The sequence below is a fragment of the Symphalangus syndactylus genome, chromosome 1 (assembly GCF_028878055.3).
Source record: "Symphalangus syndactylus isolate Jambi chromosome 1, NHGRI_mSymSyn1-v2.1_pri, whole genome shotgun sequence".
NCBI lineage: Eukaryota > Metazoa > Chordata > Mammalia > Primates > Hylobatidae > Symphalangus > Symphalangus syndactylus.
Genome location: NC_072423.2, coordinates 150,963,113 through 150,990,653, shown reverse-complemented (window position 1 = coordinate 150,990,653; position 27,541 = coordinate 150,963,113). Strand labels below are relative to the sequence as shown.

The following is a 27,541-nucleotide window of genomic DNA, read 5'->3' as shown; positions in this document are numbered from 1 at the left end:
TCCCTCTAGATGTAAAAGATTTGGCTGCTGTTACTCTCGGCGAAAATAGCACAAAATCCTTCTCTTTCCCAACTGGGATTAAATGGCTTGATTTACATTGGATTCTAGGGTTATTATTATTTTTAATAGCTCCCCGATCAGTTTTTTTTAGAAACTAGCAAGACATTTTTAAGGATGAAGACATATTAAAAACAACTGTAAGGATCCCTTGTCTGATGCTTTCAGCTTACCTCGTCCATCTCCCCATTTGTTTTCACCTGATCTACATAACAACTTTGGTAGACAGGTAGAGTAGGCATGACCCAAATTTGGTGGATGAAGAGATCTAGATTCAGAAAAGTTAGTTTACATGTCAAAGGACACACAGTCGTATAACTGACAACTGTCTGCAACCAGGATTCCTACCTAGGTCTTCCCACTCCAAATCCAGCACTCACATTGTACGGAAAAATAGCCTGATTTTATCACCTGACCTGTTAAAGGAAAGAAATCAAGGGTGAACAAAGGGAGAGAAAGTAAATGATGTTGAATAAAACATGAGAATAAACAGTTTGCATACGTAGCCTTTTGATCTTTATTGCAGGGCTGAGACCTGGTTCTTAACTGTTCTTTCCTCGTGCCTTCTGCTTCTGGTAAACATTCCCAACATTTACCATGAAATCCTCTCTCTCAAGGCTGAAGGGCTGCTGCTCCTTCTGCAGAGCCCCCGCTGATCTCTCATCTCTGGAGATGGCTGTGCCCTTAGCGAATGCGAATCCCCCTGTGGACAATTGGTGACTGAGGGACAGCTGGCTGCAAGGGGCATTTCATCAGTATGCATCACAACTGGGGCTTGGCAGTCATTAGAATTCATTATAAATTACTCTGAGTCCCAGGAATGTCATTTAGTTCTCACTCAGTAGCTGGAAGATGCTACCAGCTGTGGATCTAGGGTTTCCCCCAAAGATTTTACCTAAGCATTGCGGGTAGGGGCAAATAGGCAAAACGATCTGATGATGAGTGGGTGGGGTAAGATGGACAACCCTGTTTCTGCCTTTCTACCTCAGAGTTAATGCCCTGAAGATGCCACTGGGGGAATCAGCTCTGGGCATAGCTTAATCCTTAGTGCTTCTGGTGGGCCAAGGAATGCTCAAGGGGGTGTTTGTGAGTCATTGCGAGAAGGTCGGGAACAGAAGAGGGAAAGAACCAAAGAGAGACCAATGGAGAAGAAAGTTGCAGATTGTTCTCTGTGACCTTCAAGAGCCGGGCCCTGGTGATGGTTTCTGTTTCAGCTACTGTGACACTTTTTGTAGAATCCTGGATGAGGCCTGAACTGACCATTCACTCAGTCCTCTGGACCTTTGAGTTCTGTGTTCCTATGGAAACCCACTCATCTTGCAAGGCTCAATTCTAATGCCAGGACCAAGTGCTTTCCTGTGAATCACCCCTTACGATTCTCACAATTGCTCCATAAGTTAGGTGTAATTTCCATTCATTTTTTTTTCAGAGAAGGAAAGCACAGCCCAGAGGGGTTATTGACCTGTGCAAAGGTGGAGTTCTGGGTTGAGGGGAGTGGAACCCATGGGAGCTGCACACTCAGTTCCTTTGTCCCCTGACCATGGCACTTTCCACACAATACTGCATTCATATTGGACCAGCGTGCCTCTTACTGATCATTACCGTGTTGGACCAGGACACAGTCACAAGGTGTGCCAGGTTGGCCCTCTGTGCTCCTGGCCTTTCCTCATGTGGCCCTTTTCCTATGGTGTATTTACCTCTTCACTGAGAGATGCTTCCCTGTAACCTCACTTTGCCATCCTCTTCTCGTCCCTGTTCTAGGACAGGGGCTGGCAAACATTTTCTATAAAGGGCCAGATGGTAAATATTTTAGGCTTTGCAGGCCATACGGTTCCTGTCACGACGACTCCACTCTGCCATTGTAGAGTGCAGGCATCCATGGACAATATATGAATGAGTGTGGCTGTGTTCCCATTAAACTTTATTTAATGACACTCAAATATGAATCTCATAGAATTTGCATGTGTCATGAAGTACTTCTAATTGTTGTTCAGCCATTAAGATATATGAAAACCACTCTTAGCTCATGGGCTGTACAAAAACAGGAGGCAGGCTGGATATGGGTAGCTGGCCATGGTTTTGCCAATCCCCTGTTCTATAACTAATTGAGTAGTAATCCTTTACCTTTGGGTAAAATCATCACTGTGTTAGTTCTCCTCAAAGCACATACAATTTAAACCTTTAACTGCAGGTGAATGGCTTTGTTGCCTTCTAAAGGGATTTGGGGTAGTAGTGGCTGTGATGGGTGGGGTGGGGAGAGGTCACACGAGGCAGATAGCTGCCTCTGCCTAACATAAGGTTAGTCCTGCCGTGCTGCTATTGTTTTTTTTCAGTGGAAATGTTAGATTTAAAACCTATATGTCATTTGTCTTTGAGCTCTGTATGAAGAAAAAGATCTTGCTTTGGTTTTTGTAAAAATACCAGGCTTAGATCTTTTTGTGTGAGCTGTCATCAGCCATTCTGATTGTTGATCTTGTAAATTCATGCTTTTTAGTGTTGGCAGAGGGTTGCCTTTGTTTCTGTACAATTTCATGAAGTGTTTCTTTCAATTGGGACTTACTTTGAGCTTAACTGTAGCTATACTTTTCATCTCAACTAGATTTTAAAGACATGGTACCTGGCAGCATACTAAAGAGGATTGTTTTAGAATCTTTCCTCTGTGTGAGAACTATAGGAAAAGGTACGACCAGCAGCTGATCGAGCCCCCTTTGACATTTAGTCTCCAGATGATCCACAGTGACTGAGCATGGCTTGAAACTTGGCTGGTGACACCTGGAGTGTCTTGAAGGGTTTCCTTTTTACTCACTCTTGGATGTGTCCTGGAGTAAAAATTTTTATATTCCACTCTTTGTGGAATTTGGAAAGAAGCACAAGAAAGGGAATGGAGATTTAATCAGGAACTTGATTTTCACTGATACCCAAGCTACCTTCCACCACCAGCTTCTGCCACGTGTTGTGTGTTAGGAAGCTTACTAGGACTACAGCAGCTGGAGTACTATGCAGGTGCCTGACTTACACAGCCACGCTTTCAAAAATCATTCCACAGCCCAAGGGAACATTGACTTAATACATTACTGAACAAACTGAGGCCTGGAAATCTGAGAAATAAATAGGTGGACTATCCATTGTAATGACAAGGCATGACTTCTTGGTTTGTATTTCTTCCCAAAGTGTTTTGATTACACTAAGCATTACCAGCAGGCAATAGTTATTTGCTATTATTGTTTTTAAATTAATCCTAGAAGATCCTTTAAGTATATTTGATAAACTTCATGTTACCTGCCAGGAAGGACTTATACTCTGGATATTTCTCTCTTCAGAGGTAGTTCTATAGTAGTTCTGTTGTATAACAGAAAGAACTGTCAATTATTTAATCTTGCAGTCATTATACACGTAGACTATAAATTCATGGAATTTAAATGAACAGGTTCCTGTCGCAGAACTTTGAACATTATGCTCTGGGAAGGAAAATCTTTTCAATTTGCTTTACAGACTTTGAGTATTTGTAAGTTCACCTTTTAAACAATTAGGGAATATTTACATGTTGAGGATTTCTCACAAGATGAAAAAAATTACTTCTTTTGAAATAGTTGAAGACTCAAGAGAAGTTGCAAAAATCGTACATAGTTCTAATGTGCCTTTACACCAGCTTCCCCCAATGTTAATATCTTACATAATCAGTGTGTTGTCAGAGCCAGGAAATGCACATTGGTTTAATACTCTTAAATACAGATCTTACTTGGATTTCACCAGTTATTGCATGCACTTTTTTTGCTGCAAGTTCTATGAAATTTTATCACATTCGTGGATTTGTGTAACCACAAATCTATAGAACCGTTCATCACTCCAAAGAAACTTCCTCATGTTATCGTTTCACAGTCACATTCCTCTTATAAGGTTGTGTTCAGACTGTTTCGTTAGGATGTCAAAATAGCAACAAAAACAGAGGTAGATTTTGAGAAAGTATTTAGTTTTCAGTTGATTTCCACAATTATGCATTTTGAGTGAATGAAAGAAAAGAATGAGGAACTGTATTCAGGTTGTGAGCCCTTTCACATTTATGGCTACAATCCATTTGAAGTTAATTGTTGTATAAGGTTTGATGTAAGAGTTGGGGTTTATTTTGTCCCATTTAGATATCAAGTTGTTCCAGCACCATTTGCTGAAAAGACTGTCCTTTCCTGATTGAATTATCTGAGCACCCTTGTCAAAATTAAATCCTGTCCTCTCTATTCTGTTCCACTCATTTGTAGAACTTATGCCAATACCACACTGTCTTGATGACTGTAACCTTACAGTAAGTCCTGAAATCAGGTAGTGGAAATTTTCCAACCGATAGTTCCAAATTGTTTTTGCTATTTTAGGTATTTTAATTTTTCATTTAAACTTCAGAGTCAATTCATCAATATCTACAAAAACCTTTCTGAGGTTTCCATCAGCTTTGTGCTGAACTACAGATTAATTTGGAAGATAATTGACATCTTACAGAGTCTTTCAGCCTATGAACGTGATGTGTCTTTCCTTTTATTTGTATATCCATTAATTTCTCTCAACAGTGTTTTATAGTTTTCAGGGTACAGACCTTACGTTTTGTTAAAAATCTCCCTAGTATTTCATGTTATATGATGTTATTATGTAAAGTACTTCTTTTAAAAAGAAATTAACATTTCATTTGTTGCTACTATGTAGAATTATAGCTTATTTTTGCATATTGGCCTACATTTGGTGATCTTGGTAAACTTATTAGTACAAATAGCTTTTTTTCTTACGATTTTTTACTTACACAATCATGTTGTCTGCATATAAAGTATTTTTGTTCTTTCATTTTTGTATGATTTTTCTTTTTCTTGACTTTTTTGAACTGACTAGGACCTCACTAGAATGTCAAATAGAAGTAGAGTGAGTGTAAACCCTAGCTTCATTCCTAATTTAAGGCTGAGAACATTCAGTCTATTACCATAAAGTATGCCAGCTGTAGCTTTTTAGTAGATATTTTTTATTAGCTTATCCCCCTAGTTTACTAAAAAAAGTTTTTTAAACACACGTAGGTATTGAATTGTATCAAATGCTTTTTTGTAGCATTTGTTGAGTTGATCAGATTTTTTTTTTCTTTTTTAGCCAGTTAATATGGTAAATGACATTAACTGAATTTTTTCAGTGTTAAAACAACTTTGAATTCCTTGGGTGAACCCCACTTGGCCATGATTATTATACTTTTTATATATTCCTGAATTCAATATTATTAAAGAATTTTAAATTCTATGTTCATAAAGGAGATTTGTCTCTAGTTTTCTTGTGTCTTTGTCTGGTTTGGGCATCAGAGTAATGTGGGTCTTATGAAATGAGCTGGCAAAGGTTCCCCCTTCCTCTTTTTTTCAAAGGAGTTTACATAGGATTGATATTATCTCTTGCTTGAATGTATCTAGAGTTTCTCAGTGAAAATCTGTGTGCATGGAGTTTTCTATTTCACATTTTCTATTTCTCCTGTTAGTTTTGGTAATTTGTATCTTTTGAGGTGTGTCTGTTATTAATTTGTTGCCTCTCAGCTCCAAATACATCTTTCTGTGTAAGCTCTGTGATAAGCCAAGGAATGTCCTTGATATTTCTTGTTTAATGTGAGCATGACATTAAGCATTGTCAGTAGAGGGCACTTTGGGGGAGGGAGGTCATTGCTGGAGGAAGTCTCTCTTGCCATTTCTTTTGTGGGCATGAGGACCTTCAGTTGAGCCTGCCCCAGTCATGGCCCCAGAACTCAGTCTTTGCGACCTCACACCCTCAGCCTGGTGGTAAAGTTTCTGCAGCCCTCCCCACAGGGGACCAGAGCCCCTGGGCCGCCCCCGCCTGTGCTGCTTCTGTCTGTGGCAGTGCCCAGCATCCCTGCAGATGATTCCGAGGCCTCCTGCCCCCATCAGTGCCTGGACACCCCCAGGACATTATACTGCTAGTTCATGACAATCTGCAATCTAGAGGGTGATGTCGCCGTCCAGTGTCTGCAGAGCAGCTCTGGCCTGGCCAAGCCAGCAAACTTCTCAGCCGTCTAGTGGCTGAGGCACACCTTCTCCAAGACATCTGAGTCCTTTCATGTCTGTCTTCCTTGGGTACTCTGTGTCAGTCCATGGTTGCCAGAGAGAGTTTAGATCATATACTTACTATTTTATAATAGTATTCTTTATATTAGACTTTCCATTAACCTACTGTGTGGTTTGTGTCTCCTGAATGGTTGTCCAAAAATTTCTTGTAAGCAGTATCTGAGTTGAGACTTCTGTGACCTATGGTTTTTGTCATTTTCAAGAAGGGTAGGAGACATTGCTATGTGTTCAACTGGTATTTTTTCCTCCTTTCTTTACTCATCCCGTCCTTACGTGTTTTTGCCTGGCACTTAACTAAAATGAGGGAGAGGGAGACCAGAGTGTAGTGAGACTAAAGTTCAGCAGTCAGTAAACTAGGACCATGACTGATCAATGACCTTCAGCATTAGTTTTCTGGTGTCTCATGACCGTGAGCAGAGATGGTTAGGATTTTATGAGACACTGTAAGTGTAGCGTCCCATTCTTCTGCTGCTTAGACTAGAGGTCCTATAACCTTAAGCTGCTTCTGGATGAAGTATCCAGGCTAATAAATCACCTAGCTTAATAGCAGCAACAATTTTAATGTTTAGATTTTATTTTTATAGCAAAAGGGAAAAAACATATTTTACTATAGATATCATTATGAATAGGAATAACCCCACCATCTTTTTACTTCTGTCTAGTCAGAGAAAAGAGACCCTAGACTCAACTAACCAACCGATCAACCAAACAAAACCCCACCAAAATACAGAATATTCTCCCCATTGCAGTTAGGCCTTTGGCATGAATTTAAATTTAGCCTCCCTGGGAATTTTGGAAAAACATTTTTCTTCATTGTTTTTGTAAGCCCTGTGAGGCAGAGATATAACTTCCCCAAACAAAATAGCAGGAAAAGCAAGTAACAATCCCCTGGATAATGCAAATGAATAAAAATTGCCAGAATTATTATAAAAGTGCTAAAAGCCCTACTTTGATATCTTATACTCTATTCCTAGACTTCGGTGGTTCAGAAATGCCTGTTTTAGCAATGCCAGCACAGTAGGGAACAAAGTTTGTGGAGAAAATAAATCACATAGAGATAGTCTCCAACTTAGAAATGGGTCATGTTCTAGGGGTTGATTTGTAAATCAGTTAGACTGGAAATATATTTTTCCTGTGGAAATTGGCATTATAAAGATTTTTTTTTGGTTTATGTCATTAGTTTTCCTTTGGAAAAAAATTGCATTTTTTTCCTTTATTAGAATACATTACTGTATTAATTTTCTGTCACTGTATAATCAATTATTCTAAAACTTAGCAGTTTAAAACCACAATTTTTTACTATCCCATAGTTTTCTTAAGTCACGATTGTGGGCATGGCTTATCTGGGTGCCCTGGATCAGTGTTCCTCATGAGGCTACAGTCGAGGTGTCAGCTGCATTGCGTTTTCTGGGGCTCATTCACGGGGCTGTTGGCAAGCCTCTGTTTCCTGCCACATGGGCCTCTTCATAGGGCTGCCTTATAATATAGCAGCTGGTTTCCCCCACAGCAAGCCATCTAAGGAGAACAAGAGAGCACCCAAGATGGAAGGTACAGTCTATCATCCACTCACGGAATCAATCCCCCATCACTCCTGTTGTGTTGTGTTTAGTAGCAGTGAATCACTGAGTTCAGCCTACACTCAGAGGAAAGGCATTAAGCTCTACTTCTTGACAGAAGAGTGTCAGAATTTGTGGCTACACATTTAGAACCAGGGGAAGATCTGCTCTCAAGTTCACTGAGCTTTCCAACCAGTGAGCTGTAGAGTGGATCCTCCCTTTACCAAGCCTTCAGATGAGACCACAGCCCAGCTGACACCTTGATTGCAGGTTTGTAGGACACCCTGAGCCAGAACCACCCAGCTTCCCATTCTAATATGAAATTAGACCACTTAAGTTAGAGTGTACCTTGCAATTGAACAGTGGTTGTTGTGCAACGAGGGATTTCCTCCTCTCCATGGGAGGAAAACTCCTTCTTCAGTGATGAGTAGCACAATGTAGAGATTTCTGTCTATAGTTAGTAGCTGAAAGGCTTAAGCAAGGACGGGAAATGTATTCTTTTCCCCTTGCAACCAGCTTGACCAGTATATAAGGGTATGTTCTTGATGTTATAGGGTAAAAATCAGAATGCTTTTCTCCCTGAAATGGTATTCTGTAAATGGTGCTCAGGGTCCTTGGAAAGAGTTATATTTGAGACTCATTATGGGTTGAGGAGGCCCTTGTGGGCAAGCTTTACCACCGTTTATAACAGCATGTTCATGGGAAAATGGATTCTAAATCTCAGACACCCATTTCATAAACATGCTTTTGAAATGTGACTCATTTTTAAGTTGGGGGTTTGCCTGTATTATGTTCTCCCCAGAAACCTTCTCAACAATAGTTTACATTTTGCGCTATCAGCCTTTTGGGAAGAAAAAGTGACAGAAAATAGAGATTACTATAATTTAGTCTTGGCACTAATAGCCTGGCAGACCTATCAAGACATAATTCTCCTCGAAATCAGATTTACTGCAAGGCCTGTGCTGAAGTCTTCTTATAGCTGAGGTATGCCAAGTCACACTCGTCTTCTACATTTCTAGAATTCTAGGGTCTTATTCAGGTGCCTCCAAAAACATCTAATCAGAATTAGCACGTGAGAAACATTTTGGGCCTGCCTTAGACTCCATTCAGCGCATGGCTTTATGGAGACCAATGACCTTCCCACTGAGAGAGACACTGTGCAGGCTCCAGAGTGGATTCAGTGTTAGGCTGCCTTCTTTGTCTCCCCTGTGTTTGGTATTTTGAGACACTACCCTCGTTTTATTCAGCAAAGCTCCATTCAGTCATTACAGAATCCATCAGAGTGTCCATTGCTAGAATGTGCAGGTGTTTGTTGAGCATGTATTGAGGGACGATAACCAAGCAGACTGTGCTGCTATCCCTAATCTCCATCCATTAGTGAAGTCAGGCACCCAGCAGTGTGTTTAAAGAGCCACTCCCATCTCCACGGACTTCCCTGAGTTAAGATGTTGTATTTCGCCTCCATCTTTCACAGAAAGGCAAATGTAAAAAAGCACCACCAAGTGCCTATCTGTGTCATGTGTAGAACCAAAGTTGAAGATTTTGTTCATTATGTTTCTTAATATGAATATGCGCTGGGTTATCCAACTTCCCTTAATTAGCCATGGGACCAAGTCTGCTATCTGAGAATGACAGGTCCTTAGAAGAAAATTTTAGAGTAGCTGATTTACATGTGGTGTATCTCTAGTAAGGGCAGGATTTTAAAAAAAATTCTACCCACTTATTGAAAATCAATTGAGAGCTTCATAGTAAAAACTTGATAATTTAAGGGAAATATATAACATTCCAACTGCTTTTAGAATTCAGAATGTGAACATCTAAAATAGATTTTAAAATACTCTTCTGTTATGGAAGAAAAATTGCAAGAGAGAGAGGAGCAGAAAGGATGACAGGGAAGAGGGATGGAGCAATAATTCAAACAGCACCAAGTTCCAGAAAGGCAAAATACTTGCTGCTGTACGAGTCTCACTCTTCCCCTCTCTCCTCCAAACTAAAAAAGGGGTGAACTCAGAAATACTTCATTTTTAAATAAACAATCTTTTATTCCTATCCAAAATTTTGCATGGTTGATCCTCTTAAAATCCTTCCCCTCTTAAAAAGAAGATAATTAAGGCCAGGCGCCGTGGCTCATGCCTGTAATCCCAGCACTGTGGGAAGCCGAGGCAGGTGGATCACTTGAGGTCAAGAGTTTGAGAACAGCCTGGCCAACATGGTGAAACTGGTCTCTACTAAAAGTACAAAAACTAGCCAGGTGTGGTGGCAGCCACCTGTAATCCCAGCTACTTGGGAGGCTGAGGCAAGAAAATGGCTTGAACCTGGGAGGCGGAGGTTGCAGTGAGCCGAGATCACGCCACTGCACCCCTGCCTCCTTATTTCCACAGAGTGAGGAAAAAAAACCAACAACAATTAACATTCTGCTCTGGAGACTGCAGCCCAATTTTGTAGAGGAAATGGAGTGTTACCTCTATCTTGAGGCCTTCTCAGGGTACTTACATTACTTGGAATTTTAAAGCTGGGTTGCAGTTTTTGCTACCATATGAAACAAATGGGATCATCTTTGACATTTGTCCTGGGATTGGAGGCAGTTTAAGCATGAGGCTGATCAGAGCTCAGGGGCTGCTTACCTGCAGCTGCCAGCCACTCTACATCCCAACCTGGCCGTCAGCCCTGGGAAGAGACTCCTGGGCTTCCAGGTGTTCACTGGGGGAGCACGGACTGGGGATGTTTAAAATATTTTTTATTTCTGTTTCTGAAAAAGTAATACATCACACGGAAGTTCAAAAGTAAGATTTTTTAAAAACAAATTATAGAATGCTGTACTGTTCTCCTGCAGTTTGATTTTTCCCTCAATTAACTGTGTATCTGGTAGATAGTTTCATATCTGTAACTATAGTTAACCTATTCTTTGTAAAGATGCAGATTATTGCATAGCATAGATTATTTTATGCAAACAGTTAGGACCAGTATTTTTACAAGTAATCTTGTCATGACTGTCTTTGTCTGTGAGCAAAGCCTGTGCTGTGGAAGCTCAACTGGGATGAACCTTGATCATGTTCCATGTTAATTTTCTATCTTTTTTTTTGTTTGTTTTTTGAGTTTCACTCTGTCGCCCAGGCTTCAGTGCAGTGGTACAATCTCGGCTCATTGCAACCTCTGCCTCCTGGGTTCAAACAGTTCTTCTGCCTCAACCTCCCGAGTAGCTGGGACTACAGGCACATGCCACCACACCAGGCCAATTTTTTGTATTTTAGTAGAGACGGGGGTTCCCCGTGTTGCCCAGGGTGGTGTTGAACTCCTCAGCTCAGGCAATTTGCCTACCTCGGCCTCCCCAAGTGCTGGGATTACATGTGTGAGCCACCGCGCCTGACCTAATTTTCTGTCTCTTTGTCACTATATTATTTCCCCGTAGAATCTTCTTTTTCTTCTGAACCTCAGCAAGAGACAATAATTGAATAAATTGGAAGCCTCGTGTTTTTAATGGAGGCCAGCTGGCCTGAGCAAAACTGATATCTATGTTTATATCTACAACGATTCCTCTTTTCTTCTCAGAGTCACATATTTAGCTATCTCCTTCATCTGTAATGTAAAAAGAGAATCAAGACAAGTTTGCTGTAAAGTTTATAATGACACAGTTCATGCTCCATTTTTGATGGGGAGCTTCCATCAAGAAATAAAGCCAGAATTTGTTTTCACGAACGAATAGCAGCAAGAAAGCCAATAGGCCTGACCTTACCCTGCAGCAGGCCTGCTTTGTAAAGCTGACAGCAGTGCTCAAGGGTGAAAGGTTGGTGTTGGTCTGGAACAGATTGGAAGGGGAGGTGTGGGCCCATCAGGCTCAGCTGAGCATTAGGTCTGATCATTTGTCACTGTCAGAGGGGTGGGGAGGGGGTGCAGGGTGGGGGAGCCACTGGGCCACTCCCCGCTCAGCTGCTCTCTGACAGCTGACAGTGCCCCTTGCAACCTCCAGGTATACGATGTGCCTTCAGGGGACGGTGTGGTACATGCTTCAGGCTGCTGATGTGTTCACAAGGAAGAGAGACGTGCTGTATACTGTGGAGCTTCTCTAGAACCGTCTGCCACCTTCTCTTCGTGCTGTCGTGTAGAACTGCTTGTAGAAACAGATTTAATGATGTTTTGGAGGCACACGTTGGGCTCCAGAGTGACAGTGTGACTTGGGTGATGGGATGAGCAAGTTCCTCGGTGGGCCTCTTCCCTTAATTACATCCACAGTACCTGGGGACTCTGTATAACACTGAGATTTTAATGTGGCAAAACCGGCATGGACAGATGCTGGAGAGGAAGGAAATAACTTTGCTGCTTCTATGGGTCAGGAAGCGAGGCCCCTACACGTCTTTGAAGGACAGCACCTTTTTAAAAAAATGTATTTATTTTTATTTTTTGAGACAGAGTTTTGCTCTGTCATCCAGGCTGGAGTGCAATGGTGCAATCTCGACTCACCACAACCTCTGCCTCCTGGGTTTAAGCCATTTTCCTGCCTCACCCTCCCGAGTACCTGGGATTACAGGGATGCACCACCATGCCCGGCAAATTTTTTTTTTTTTTGTATTTTTAGTAGAGGCGGGGTTTCACCATGTTGGCCAGGATGATCTCAATCTCCTGACCTCAACTAATCCGCCCACCTCAGCCTCCCAAAGTGCTGGGATTACAGGCATGAGCCACTGTACCTGGCCAGGACAGTACCTTTTTAAACCAGAATAATAAGTATGATTTGTATATGACTCTATAGATATGTTTAACATTCATCTTCAAAATGTAAAATATGTTTTAGACTCAATAGGAAACACATGTCTTAGTATAAAAGAAATTCCTTTTGGTCTGCCGCCATGTGTTTCAGTACACCTGCTTTCAACGTTGTTATTCACAAGGATGTCACAGGCATCAGGCTGAAATACAGATTTTAATCCTTAAAATAACCTTATTTTCATTGTCATTTATATTCTCAAGATTATCTAATTTTGGTAGTCATTAGGAATTGTGTTAATAGTGGTGGTGAGATTTCATAAAAGTCAGGTGGAAAATTTCCATCAATTAATGTAATATTATATGCTTATCACAGATGCCTAAGTTAGATATGGTACTTAAATGTGGCAATTAATAAAAGTATTACAAAGGTGAAAATGGATTTCTTCTAAAAATGGAATTAATGATGATGGAGTGCTTGTGTTGGGAACTCAGGCTAGTCTGGTGCTCGCCGGAGGTGCAGGATGCTTTGAGAGCTGCAGGCAGTGCTGTCAACACAGAGGCACGTGTTGACGTGTCTAATCAGCAGCCCTAAGAAGCGGGTCGGGGTATTCCAGGCTGGTGAAGGCTGGAGAGAGGGCCAGGGTTGTCTTTCTCTCTGTATCACCAGCAGTAAGCACCATGCAAATACCAGTGTTCAGGAACCACATTCTAACTGTGGTGGGGTTTGGCTGAAATGCAGATCCCCCGGCCTTGATGGGGCAGATATGGGTTCCCAGGTCTCTCTGCCAATGTCCATCGGCCTTCCTACACATGCCCACCTGGGAGTTGATAAGCTTGCTCAGAAGCCCTCTACAAGACAGGGACAATGACTTGGCCATCACCGGAGAGGATGTCAAAGAGCAGTAATACAGCCGGTTTGGTTTATTCTGTAAGTCCCTGAACAGCTTGAGTGTGCGTCACTTGAGGCAGTTTCTTAGCTAGCAAGCCAGGAAAGTTCAAGGTGCCCACAACCCTGGGAAGAAAAGGGCTCTGCTGCACCTTCCCGTGATGAAGCAGGCAAGCAGCCGGTCATGCGTTATTGTCATGGAAGAGAGGGTGACTGCTTTCTGTTTCTCTTTCCTACTCAAAGAAAACAGAGGAGTGGGACTTAGAAGAAAACATGTAGTATTTTACAACTTCCAAAATACACCCAATAGGGGCTAACTTTCCTTTTTTTCAAGTGTTTCTTTCAGTTTTTTTTCTTCTTCTGATAATTTACTGATTAGCAAAGAAATATTTGCTTAAGAAAAATTTGGGCATACATAAAAGTATAAAGAAAGAAGAAAAATCACCCATAAGTCAGCTTCTAAATCAGCCATGACTACAGCATCACCATGCTTCCTTCTTGTCATTTTCCTTGACTTTGTTCTTTTCTTGAGGAGGACACTTTACTTATTTTTTTGGATAAGTTCCCATCATTCCTCTCTTTGTCTTTGGTGATGCAACCTGTGTCTTTTGCAGAATCATGGATGCCTGCTTTGGGAGCCTGGAGAGATGGTCTCCATGCTGGCTTCTGGGGCTGCTGGCTTCCTGTTGCGCTCTAATGGGGGATCCCGGTGATCACCTTTCTTCACTCCCCAGTCTGCAGCCTCAGGGAATAGGGGGCACCGTAGGCTCACCCTAAGCCAGGTTTTTTGTTTGTTTGTTTGTTGTTTGAGACGTAGTCTCACTGTTTTGCCAGGCTGGAGTGCAGTGGCACAATCTTGGCCCACTGCAACCTCCACCTCACGGCTTCAGGTGATTCTCCTGCCTCAGCCTCCCGAGTAGGTGGGACTACAAATGCGCGCCACCACACCCAGCTAATTTTTGTATTTTTAGTACAGATGGCGTTTCACCATGTTGGCCAGGATGGTATCGCTCTCTTGACCTCGTGATCTGTCCGCCAGTTTCTTTTTTTTAATGAATAAAAAGGGGCTTGTGGTTGGGGCATCTCCATTCAGCCTTGCCATCCTTGGCTTGTGGTCACATTCGTGGGCTTGTGCACTGAGCAGACTTCAGGAAATGCAGCAGGCAAATCATCGGAAGGAAGAATGCCCTCTATCTGCATAATGCTTTATTCTTTTAAAAATGTATCCTCATCCTTGTTTCCTCACTCTTTGGGCTAAACATCCTCTCTTAGGATTTTTCTTAATAAGTGGTTGATGAAATGGAGTCCTTGAATGTAGGGTCTATGAAATTTATCTTTGCCCCACAACACTAACTCCTGGCACTTATCAATGCGGAGAACATTCTTGCCAGGGAATGAACATGAGCCAAAGGACCCGCCTTTAGGTACAAGCTTATGCCTCACCAAGATGGGTTACTGTGCAGGCTGGGCTTTCAGCCGGCCCTGTTCTGCCCATCCTATTCTGACCTCTTGAAGCTGAGGTTTGCTCTTCTGCAGAAAGAGCTGGGAGGTATGGGGGTTGCCTGAGCTGGGCTTTGGCTCCATTACCAGCTGGGAGGTGCATCTCCTGTTTGCTGCGTCTAGAGCAAAAGGAGCAGGGGAGATGGTAGTGGAGGGCGGGGTTGACTGCGGGAGGCCAGCGGTCAGAGCAAGAGGATAAAATCCTGAATGACACCTGAGTTGTTTTTGGTGCTGTGATTTTTCACTGTTGTCCAATTGTCCTCTGTTTTTCCATCACATACCTTTTGTTTTGGGGGCAGCCCCCACTTGCATATGGTCCCTGGTCACCATGGGGGAGAGCAGTGAGCTGGCTTCCCCTTCTCCTGCAGCTTTGAGAGTAAATCTCGCATTCTGGGTTCCCACAGCCGCTGGGGACATTTGCCTCATTCCCACCATGGCCTTCCTGGGGGACTCCCTGCATTGCTGCTCCTCATCACGGGTCCCAGCTGCCAGTTGTCGCTTGCCTTCCAGGTCAGGGAGGAGCATTGGGACTTCCTGCGACACAGGATGAGTGGGGGCAGTGGTCAGCAGGGAGCGGAGAAGCCCCTCCCAGTGACTCTCCCAGCACCATGTTCGTCCCCATGTAGCCCCTCCTGACATATAGAACATGCTGCTATTAGGGGCAAAACCCGCTCTTGGTTAACTTGCACCTTAAAACACCATATCGCACATTGTAGGAGCTGTGAGGGATAAACACAACAGAACCTCGGTGCCCCTGGGCATGTATGACTAGCGGTGTGACTCCATCCTCTCTCAGAGCCCCTGCCCCAGATTTGAGTGACAGCCACCTTATCCTTAGCATCTGCGGAGAGGACCTGTGCAGGATCAGGGCCCAGAACGCTCAGTCAGTGTCCTTGAGGGGCCCGCTGCGGAGATGGGAGTGGCTAGTCTGAGGCCAGGGCTTGTGGGCCACATAGGAACCTTACTTAATTCTAGAATGACTTGTACCCTGAACCACCATGACTTTGTGACCTGGAGAAGGAGCCACAAAGAAACAGATAACAAGAGGGACTGTGAGACCATATTTTGTTGGCGTGTTGACAGATTTTTATTACCATATTACTGAGATAAATGCACTTTCCTCCAGCCCCACCGTGACCCTCCTCTCTGCTGATCAGTGCAGTAGCAGCTGGATTAGGCAGTAGAAACACTTGATAAGTCAGTCCAAACCCCTCAGGAGCATGCCTTATGGGTTGGGTTGGCATGGGGTTAATAACATGACCCGATGAGCTTGTGCTTCTTGATGACCGGCAGTTCTGAGAGTTTAGTCTGATCCAAGACTCTTCCAGTCCTGAGATGATTTTGTGTCTGGTGGCTAACCAGGACTTCCAAGATGGCAGCTGCTGTTCCTGGAATCTCCAGTTAGGTGGTGTCCCCTGGTCACCCAGTCCCCACTGCTTTCCCCACCCTCCTTACCCAGAGGATATGAATTTTAGGTATCCCCGGTTGAGCACAGGACAGGGAGCTCGTCCCTTATTGGTTTATGCCTGAATTTGCATTATTGTAGGTGTGTTATCAAGCAGTTTTACTGTGCCGTTTTCATGGAAGAAAGTCATACAATTTGAAGTGCATGAGACATTCACAAAACAAAATAAAAAGCAATGTCAGTATCATCTTCTTAAGCTTTTGAATACGTCCCCCCGATCCCCTTCAAAATCCAGAAGTTGACTTTGACCCAGTCTTGGTTTAATTCACTGCTACTCTGCAAGCACTGGGCTCTCAAGATAAATGAAAGTCTATTTCTTGTTCTTATATCTTCTTGGCGGAGGACACATCACTGCCATCAGCAGAGGTTGTCCTCCCAGAGCATGTGGCTTTGGCGTGTGCCCCTTGGAGCAGAGAAGGGGCTGGGGCATGTGCCCAGCCCACCAGATGGGAGGTACCCACTGTGCTATGGCTGGGCAACAGATGTCCCTGTTGGAGACTCTTCTGTCTCCATTTCATACTCTACTGGTAATCAATAGTTAGGGCTCCGTTAATGAATGGCTTTTCTGTTTAATAAATTTGTTTCTGTGGTGAAACATGCCATTGATTTCGAAACGAATTTGTAAATGGTGGGTTAGGTTCCCAGGTTAGCCCACCCTTCCCCCAAATCTTACTGAACCTATGCGAAGGGTTTAAAGGATCTTTTTTTCTTTGGCCCCCAAATACTTGCCTTAGCAGAGTTTCAATGAGAAAATGTCTTTAGAAACTCCATCTTGGTTTCTGGGAATACAGCTGTGATTTCTTGGTTGTAAAGAACTTACTATTCTCTCATTATGGAGTGGAAAGTAGATCTCCGATTTCCCCTTATTCTTTTATCCCTAGAGCAATATATAGTGTGGGATTTTCAGAGGGTTTTTATCACAGTGTAGAAATGAGAAGGAAAATGACTTCCTCCCCTCTGCCATCTTTGTTTTATTCATTTAAACTAGGAATGGCAAAATGATTTCATCACACATGATGCCTCTACGTGGTGAGACTCTATGGGTACTGGTTTGAGAAAAGGTTCTGTGGTGACATTCACGGATCAAGAAAGTATGCTGTGCTTGATTAGTGATGTCTGTCATGGGCATGGTCGTGGAGGGGAGGTGACTAATGTTTATTTGCCATTCCTGAAACAGAGCTGTTGGAAAGTAAAGTTCACACAGGTGATAATACCAGCCTGTTATATAGAGTTTGTTATGTACTGGACACTGTTCTGAGTGCTTTTTGTATTTAATTCTCAAAACACCGCATGAAGTAAGTACAAATGAGGAAACTTACAGTGAAGAATTCTTACAGATGAGGACACAGAGGCATGAAGAGGTTGAGTGACTAAGCCAAGATCATATGGGTAGGAAGTCGGAGAGCTGAGAGTCACAGTCAGGATGTCTTGTCCCAGAACCCCTGTTCTTAGCCACCGGTTGTGTCCTGTCTCCTGCTTGTGAGTGTTGTGCCTGCGGTCCACAGGACTGATATAAGACTCAGCTGTATTTCAGAAGAAGGTGCAAAATCATGTTTACGAACCTGTTATCTTTGGGCTTCAGGCTCTGGAATTAAAGACAACACAAGGCCCCCAGGGACCTCATCAGTGACGAGGGAACAGCAAGTGAACTTCCTCCACCTTCTCCAATTCATGGAGCATTTCTGGTCTTTCCACCTCAGCCAGCACTGCCAACCTCTCAGATGAGACTAGGTAAATGGGAAAGGGAAGAGGAGTCGAGGTTTAAGGAGTGGAATAGAGGAGTTCCCTTGTATCCAGGCCACCTGGCTGGGGGAACTACTTCTGAGGGGCCATTTTCAATGATCATTTTATGTAAGGAACACACACATGTACACATAAAGATATGTAACAGTCATGCGCCACATAACAATGTTTTGGCCAACAAGGGATTATGTATATGATGGTGGTCCCTTAAGATTATAATGGAACTGAAAATTTTTTATCGCCTAGTGACATTGTAACCATCATGACATCATAGCACAACACATTATTCATGTATTTTTGGTGATACTGTTGTAAACAAACGCCCTGCACTGTTAGTCATGTAAAAGTTCAGCACGTTCGATAATGTATAGTACATAATACTTGATAATCATCATAACTATGTTACTGGCTTATGTATTTGCTATACTATACTTTTTGTCCTTATTTTAGGGTGTGCTCCTGCAGTTATAAAAAACTGTAAAATAGCCTGAGGCAGGTACTTCAGGAGTTGTCCAGAAGGAGACATTGTTACCATAGGAGATGACAGCTTCAAGTGTGTTATTGCCTGTAAAGACCTTCCAGTGGGACAAGATGTGGAGGGTGGAAGACAGTGATATTAATGATTCTTATCATGCTTAGGCGAATGTGTGCATTTGTGTCTTAGTTTTCAACAGAAAATTTAAAAAGTAAAAAAAGAAAATTTTAAAAATAGGAAGAAGTTTTCAACAGAAAATTTAAACAGTGAAAAATGAAAATTTTAAAAACAGGAAGACCTTATAAAGATAAAAATATTTTTATATACTTGTACAATGTGCTTGTGTTTTAAGCTATGTTATTACAACAGTTGAAAAATAAAAAATAGTTTAAAAGTTTATAAAGTAAAAAATTACAGTAGCTGAGGTTAATTTAGTATTGAAGAAAGAAAATTAAAACAAAATTTAGTGTAGCCTAAGTGCGTCATGCTTATAAAGTCCGTCATAGTGTTCAGTAATGGCCTAGGCCTTCACACCCACTCACCACTCATTGACTTAACCAGAGCAGCTTCCAGTCCTGCAAGCTCCATTTGTCATAAATACCCTAGAGAGGTGTACCTTTTTTTTAAATCTTTTATACTGTATTTTTACTGTACCTTTTCTGTGCTTATAGATGTCTAGATCTCAAATACTTACCATTGTATTACAGTTGACTACAGTATTCAGTATAGTCACATGCTGTACAGGTCATAGCCTGGGGGCAATAGACTATACCACATAGCCATAGCCTAGGTGTGTAGTTGGCTCTACCATCTAGGTTTGTGTAAGTGCACTCTGTGTTGCCCAATGACAAAATGACCTGACAACACATAGATTTCCCTGAATATATCGTTGTTGTTAAGTGATGCATAACTGTGTATACATATTTTTAATGTATCAAATAAGTTATCTTTCATAGTGGCTAAAGAGAGATTTTTTAGTTCCATTTACCTCATTCGTTAATTTAACAAATACCCATCATCAAATCCCCGTTCTGTGTCCATACGCTGAGAGAGGATTATGGAAATGGGGAGTCAGAGAGCTATGACCCCTGCCCTCCCTGAGCTTGCAGTTTACTGATAGATGCAGTCCCTGTCCAAACAGTGGCATAAGCGCAAAGTGCTACTTGTGCGAGTGCTGCAGAGGAAAGGCCCTTGGTCCCGAGGGATCAGGGTGGGTGTGGTAGATGGATGAGGGATGCTGGTGTTCTGACCATGCAGGTGCTTGCAGGCCATGCCAAAGCGCTTTGACTCTGTCCTGAGAGTCATGGGATGCCATGGAAGGGGAGGAGGGGTTGTGGAGTTTGTGTCACATGATTAGATTTTTTTCCCTTTGGAAAGATAACTGGCTACATTGGAAAGAATGAATTGGACAAGGGATATAGAAGAGTTAGAAAGCAGATGTCGGAGTCCAGAAAAAGGAGTCCAGTTGGGGCTAGGAAGGCTGGGATAATGAAAAAAAGAAGTGAGGGGGATGCTGCAGGTGTCTGGGAGGGGACAGTCGCCAGCTGTGGTGGCAGATTGGATGTGGGGAGTGAAGGGAAGAGAAGGGATAAGGACAGCTAGAAAGCAGGAGCATGGCAGGCCCATTCCCAAAGGTGGGGGATGCTGGCAGAGAAGCTGGTTTGCGGTGGGAGGACATCCTGTGTGGTTTTGCGGTGTTCAGAGGAGATGCAGATAGGGTGCACTTTGCATTGTGAACATGTGGGTTTCAGCTGGGCCATCGAAAGACCTTGATGGATTGTCCTGGGAAACCAACTACTGTGGAAAAAATAGAAAAATCTATAATTTTGATTTTTTGAATTCAAACATTTTCACCCTAGACAATAAGAAAAGAATCTAACAATGACAAAGGAAATTAATAAAAATAAATGTCTTGCATAGTCTATTTTCATTTTTATGTTCTTCTGCCAGTCTTTTCCCATAAATATTCATATTTTAATTAGTTGCCATTATAATCTATGTAGAAGATGTAATAGGATTGTGTTTCCTTACCATTATCCCAAATATTTTCCCACATTTCTGTATCTCTCTCAAGGCTGCATTTAAAACATGTTGGGTAATATTCTATTCATTTGATAAATCATAAATGGCAGTTTTTCCAAGCAATTCCTCTACTTTTGGATATTTAGTTGATTTTAAGATTTTGTTAATACAGGTAATACTTTCATAAATATTATGTGTATCACCTTTTCTTTTCTTGCGTTTTTTTCTTAAGGCAAATTCTTACGAGTGGGATTCCTGGGTTTAAAGAGTTTGAATAGGTTTCTGACTTGTGATATGGGTCAAGGCAACTGTTTTCCAAACCACTGACAGGGCTGTGAGGCAAGAACGAAAGGGCAGATCTTTGATCTCCACACGGAAGCTCAGCATGTTTATTTGAATTCAGTAACCAGTGGTCCTAACCAGATCAGCGAATGCTTGCCAAGGTCCTTCCATCACACAGCTGGAACCTTCCATCACACATCTGCTAATTGTGCCAGTTAGTGGCTACAGACCTTTATAAGGCCACTGAGCTCACCACCTTGCCCCTCAGAACCCTGGGCTAGCTTCTCCCTTTTCCCAGGCTTTCTGCTTGTAGGAATGCCACAATGACTTTAGAACCAGTGGAAGCCCCAGAAGGGAACTGATGGAATCCCTAAGGGCTACCTGAACTTGTGAGCCCTGTAAGCCTCAGGCTCTAAAAGACTTGCATTGGTACTGCAGAGGCTGCCTGTGGTTCCTGTGGGTTTGGATGGGTACTGAAGATCTTCCGTGACCTGGTCTCAGTCTAAGAGATTTACTTGCCATTGCTTGTCAAAGTAGCACCTCCACTGCACCAAGACAGATTGTTGTCTGGCCCAGGAAGATGACCCCTGGCCCTCACTCAGGTTACTCCCTCACGCTCACCTTTGCAAACCTGACTTCTCCTTTGGACTCCAGGAGTGGCAGCGCCTTCAGGCAGCACATCTGACTTCCCACCCAGCTCTCCTGCTACAATTTCCTGCCCTCCTGCAGAACCCTCTGTCCACATGGCAGGACTTAGCACATAATTATATGCCTTCTATAATGTTTGTTTTTGCAATTGTTATTTCTTGAAGATAACTGTACTCCCCTCGAGGGCAGGAACTGTGTCATCCTTCCCTAGACCCCTCCAAGCCTGGCTTCAGTGCTGAGCCCTTTGCCTGAAGCCAGCCAATCCAATGCGACCTATTACATGAAAGCGTCTGTGCCCACGATGCAGTGTGAAGCGTCTTAGCTATCCTTTTCTTTTGTATTTTCCACGTAAGTGCTCCTATTCAAAACCTGCTGAGGATATTATTTAGAAAATGCTCATAGATGGGGAATACTCATATTCTCTATTGATCACAGTTTGGGGGTTGTAAGATCAAGTTAATGCTGGAAAACAATAACGTGGTCACTTGTTACTTCTGAGTCCTCGGTGTCCACTAGGGTGGGAAGGGTGACTGGTTAGGAGGACCTGGGTGGGAGGTTAAGGAGCAGTAGGAGGTACTGGAATATCTATCTGGCTCTTAAGGAGGCTGGTGTCTTAGGCCTGGGTGAACAGTGCTTGTATTGTAGTGAAATGACATGTTCTGCTATTGTGCTTTTTGAAAAATTGGTCCCAATGGTACCTTGCCCTTTTTGCTTCTCACTTTAAGTACTGAGTGCATCAGTGTTCTGACTGTTAGCAGTCTGCAGGGGGACACATCCCCAGTTCAGCCTGGAAGTTGGAGCTTTGCTTGTTTTTTAGAGATGGCGTGGCAGAAGAGGGAGTCTGGCTGGGTGTCGGGAGCCTTCAGGCCCGGCTGGATCTGTAGCCACCCATTGTCCAGCTCTGCATAAGCTCAGTCCTCAGCCTACTCATTTGTAAAATGACACACCCGAACTAGATGTTCTCTAGGCCCTTCTGCAATGGAGATTAAAAACAAAATAATTGAAGCTGTCTTCAGAGGGTAAGCTTGGGTGCATTTTTAACTCAAAGGAGAAATAGGCTCATTGACACATTTAATGACATGTGTTAGTATGTGTTAGAACTTTACACTTAAACTTGCATTTCTTTCTTTTTTTTTTTTTCTAGCCAAACATCATGTCAATGGCAACAGAACAGTCGAACCTTTCCCAGAGGGAACACAGATGGCTGTATTTGGTAAGATATCAACTCTGAAAGAAAACCTAAATTGTGTGCAAAGACTAGTGCCAAATTTCTTAGTTTTAGCAAGTGTCCTCAGGGCTTCAAAATCTGGGCTCTTCTAGATATTTACAAGTTGTTACAGCCAAGAAAACTATTGAGTTCCTAGTAATTTCTGGAGTTGGAAAAGCTTATTCTATAGAATTTAGTGTGCTTTATTTTCTCACGTTGACAACCAAATATCAAACTGAGTATTTGCTATTTCTTAGGTCCCCACTGTGAATTAACCTGCTAATTTACGGTTTCAGTTTTCCTTTGCTAGCAGGGATTTTTTTTTTCCACATAGATGTATCACTTTGTTAAAAGCTGGAATTTACGTAGTTTTGACTTGTTATTACACAAAGATTAATCTAATTGAATGATCTCTTTCTTCTCCATCATGAATTAAGCACGCTCCTTAATAGAAAACATTAATTAAAAATGTTTTCAGCAAAGTCCAATCCCTGAGTGATATAATGTACAATTATGTGGTTGAGCAGAACTTTTCTGTTAAAATTCCAAACTGTTTGGTGAAGAGGTCCTTTTTAATCCATGTTTCCTTCCCGCCATGTCTCATGTCATCTAAACTTTCTTCAGTATATCTCTGCACATGGGCCTTTCTTTGCCTGCCTTGTTTTCTCTGTTCTTTCCTTCCTTACCTCTCTTTCCTTTAGGCCCCCCCTCCCACCTCCCCTCCCCTTCTCTCTAGCAATGTTCTGGGGTTCATCCCTGTCTTACCGACTGAAAATGACAGTCTTTGTCCTCTGGAATTTCAACTGGACATTCAGCTGCCTCCCTTGGTTCCTTCCCCTTCACCTTTAGACAGATTCTGTGATTTCTCTCTTCCTGAAAATGTGAGGTCCCCTGATTTCATGCCTCTCATAGCTTCTCTCCTGCTCAGGTCTTGATGGTAATCTCCTTTGAGGGTACAAAACTGCTTTGAAGCCTTGAAGTGCGTTTGAACTGGAAATTAGCCTCAGAACAACCTGGTCTGTAAATGAGCACATTCAAAATAGATTGTTCCCTTATTCCCAGAGATGGAACCAGAATTAGGCATCAGTGAAGATTTGCAGCTGGAGAGTTATAAACAGGGACCCAGTTCCACCTCAGTGTTGGTAAATCATGCTCAGCGGAGGCTATCACCTTTTAAAATATACTGATGAGTGATTAGGAATCATTATGCTCAGAAATTTAAATGGAGAAGTTGATTTTGTACAAGGCATAACGGACTCTCTAAGCCATGTGCTAAAATGTTTGATTTGCTAACTTTCCTGTCCCAGCATGGTGTCTGCTATCATGGGACAGCAAATGTCACATATATCAATGTTCAAAGGATTCTTTTGATGATTTATTATTTTCCAGTTTGTCAGATTCGCCAACCCCAGGCGTATGAGAAACTAGGTCTTGTGTCATATTGGGAAATAGTAAATGACACTAACCTATTATTAGTGGGTTTCCCTCTGTTGTGATATTGAAGTAAAACTTCTTTCTTGAAGGGCAGACTCAGTATCAGATGGGCTGATGACATTGTTTGACTACAGACTTGGAAATAACAGGGAATAAGGCTCTGTGGCAAGCCTTTCTTTTCTTTTCTTTTTATTTTTTTATTTTATTTTATTTTATTTTATTTTGCAGCAATGGGGTTGGAGTGGACAGATTTGGTTTATAGCAGCTTACTCAACATTCTTACCCAAGGCCTTCATTGTTTGACTTTCAGCAAGCAACTTCCCCTCTCTAAGCCTCCATTTCTCCATGAGGAGGCTGACGGGTGAACTCTGAGGCCTCTGCAGCACTAGGTCCTTGGCCTTTACCTCTTATATATTCAGGACTGAAGACTCTTGGAGCAGGAGGCAGCCCCTGGGAGGCCCACTGTGCATGGCTAGCATGTGTGGTTTTAGAAGAGATGAATCATGTGCATAATTTCTACAAGTTAACAACATATAAGAGGCAGAATTATACAGATCATAAAATAGAATATGTTTGACATCTAAGAATTCTTACTTTAGAAGTGCAGTTTAGCTCTTCCAGATGCTTAAATTGAGGCCCTGTTTTGGTTAAGTATATGCCAGCATTTCATATTAATGTCTTCAAGATGATTCTCACTTTCTATCACTTGTCCCCCTGGCCTAGGGTAGAGTAGGGGATTTGGGGGGTTTTGAGGGTGGGCTTCTACTATTCTGGGTTGTTTATCACTGCAATGGAAGGGTCAACTCAGTAGAATGCTGGACTCTTTGGGACACTTTGGGCATTTCATCCTGCCAGCCCCTTGCAACACTGACTGACTCATATACTTCTCTTCCTAGCGAGGCCATGTGACTTATCCAGAGCCACTTGGCTAAGGAGGTGGTTGCTGGAGCTACAGTTGGAGCCCAAGTCTAATTGACCCTGACTCCATGTTCTTGTCATGATGTTCCCTGACTCTCTCTGCACTGGTTCAAGGAACCCTGGGAAGGCCTGATAGATGCAGAGACACCTTTCAGCTGGATCCATGCACAAAAGCATGATCTGCAGCCAGGCCCATTTAGCAAATCAATTTGTGTACTTGCATGCCTTCCCAGAGTGCTCTGAAGGAGTCTTAAGAAGTAGCCTTTGTTGGGAGAATACTGGTTGGAGCAACATCTACTACTACTATCATGCTTTTCCATTTGACCGTAGTAGCATGTATTATTGATGCACAGGAGGATGTCTTACATTCCCTTGACTGTGAGTTTGCCAAAACAGTGATGGCACTTGTAATTGTTCAAACCCATTCTTCAGCCTTGGAGGCGTTCATATTTTGTGATAAAATAGTATCACCAATTACAATGTCATTTTTTTTCTTTTGAGATTGTGTCTCACTCTGTTGTCCAGGCTGGAGTGCACTGGCACGATCTCAGCTCACTGCAACCTCAACTTCCCGAGTTCAAGCGATCTTCCTGCCTCAGTCTCCCAAGTAGCTGGGATTATGGGCGTGCATCACCACGGTCACTTTTTTTTTTTTTTTTGTATTTTTAGTAGAGATGGGGTTTTTCCATGTTGGCCAGGCTGGTCTCGAACTCGCAACCTCAAGAGATCTACCCACTTTGGCCTCCCAAAGTGCTGGGATTACAGGCATGAGCCATTGCACCCGACCACAATGTCATTATCTATTGGTTAATCATTTGAATATACCTTACCTTTAGAATGCTCCCGAAATAAGAACCTTGAAATTTAATCCACTCTACAAATGACCATTGAACTGCCATGAAGCTTTTAGATTAGAATGTGAAATGTCAGGAAGGACAGCTAGAGTGTGGGATAAAGGCATTCCAGTGTGAAAAATGCATGAATGGGTCATATCAAGGGATAGATAGATGATTCCTTAAAAACTGTTGCTGGCATATAGTCTTCACAGATTTTCTTTTGTAGCCCAACAGTTAGTTTTTCTCCTGGTCTCCTTTTCTCTCTGGTTTTTCTGCCCCCACCATTCTTAGCTTCCTCTGTGGCTCTCCCTCTCCTCTGCCCTTTCAGACAATGAGAACGAAGGTAATAGGCTTGGTCCTTCTGGGGGGCTTCTCCTGCCTGTGTGTGATGCTCTCTTTGAAGTCAGTGGGAGCCCTCTGCTTGCAAGCTGGAAAAGTGGAGCCACACATTTTGCAATTACTTCCTTTGTTCCTGGTGGCTGTGAGTGCCCTTTGGCTCTCACCCCTTTGATCTTTAGAGCGCCCGCCCTGTGTAGTGGGCATCATTGTGCTCCTTTATAGGCAGACAAACTTAGGCACCCGGAGACTAAAGAAACATGGCCGAGGCTTCCTCAGGTATGAGAACATCTTATGCCACCCTGCTGGGCCTGTCTTAGAAAGGTTCTCTCTGGCCGTCAATATCTTAATGAAAGTGACAGTCTGTTGGCCACGGGCCACTCTGTCCACGTGGAGGGCCGGGTTCCAGCCTCTGCGGAAGTGGTTGTTCTCAGCACAGACCAGCTACTCATTGCCTTAAAAATGCTCCGTAGTGAAGAAGATAGGTAATTTCACAAGAAACTCAAAGCTTACTAATTTAAAAGGCTGGAAAATGGAGGGCAGGGGATTCCAAGCTTAATTTGTGAAGATTTTTGGTACAATTAAAAAATATTTTATACAAAATATTAGCTGGGTATGGTGGTGTGCACCTCTAATCCTAGCTACTTGGGATGCTGAGGCAGGACAATTACTTGAACCCAGGAGGGAGAGGTTGTAGTGAGCCAAGATTGCGCCACTGCCCTCCAGCCTGGGTAACAGAGCGAGACTCTGTCTAAAAAAAAAAAATTTAAACTTTACTATCTTTGAACATAAATTTGTCATCCAAACTACGATACATTTGAGAGTGAAGAGAGTGCTTTGAACAATTATGCTGAAATAATGAAATAATGAGGGATAAACCTGGAGGGTTTTAGGCAATTAGGATATAATGTCCCCCTGTAACAAGGTCGTATATTATAACGTATTGCACCAAGAATAATAAATACACACCGAGTTAAGTAGAAATGGAAAAATAATGAACTTGGATAGACAAAGTGAACAAATGAAAAAAATTGCATGACATACATTGGATTGTATATAATGTCACATCCACACTAGTAGTTATGCTAACTCTGGAAATTATATTCAATAAATATTGTTGTATTGTTCCTGAATAATTTCAGTTTTGAAGTCAATTCATATTCATAAAACCTAGTTTATGATACTTCTATAACAGTAAGGGAATTGATCTGATTTTACAGTTGCAGTTTTAATATTGTACTAATACTTTTCAGAGATGTAGGGTAAAGAATTCTCCATCACTTGAGATATTCAGATGGTAGAGTGGTCATCCTTAACCAGTTTGGAAGTGGGGCTATGTAGCCTTTAAGACCCTTTCTTATCAATTACTGAGAATTGACGTTG

General features: G+C 42.5%; 1 protein-coding gene across 12 annotated transcripts in view; it reads left to right on the top strand.

The window, feature by feature from the left end:
• MSRA (methionine sulfoxide reductase A) overlaps positions 1-27,541 on the top strand; it is a 376,185-nt gene that overhangs the window by 132,126 nt on the left and 216,518 nt on the right. For 11 of the 12 annotated variants that reach the window (XM_055288662.2, XM_055288670.2, XM_055288653.2 and 8 more), the window contains one exon: positions 22,572-22,640. In XM_055288662.2, coding sequence (XP_055144637.2) covers positions 22,572-22,640 — 69 coding nt within the window. Of the gene's footprint in view, positions 1-17,839; positions 17,989-22,571; positions 22,641-27,541 lie in introns of all 12 variants that reach the window. The other variant, XM_055288689.2, reaches the window with a different exon arrangement.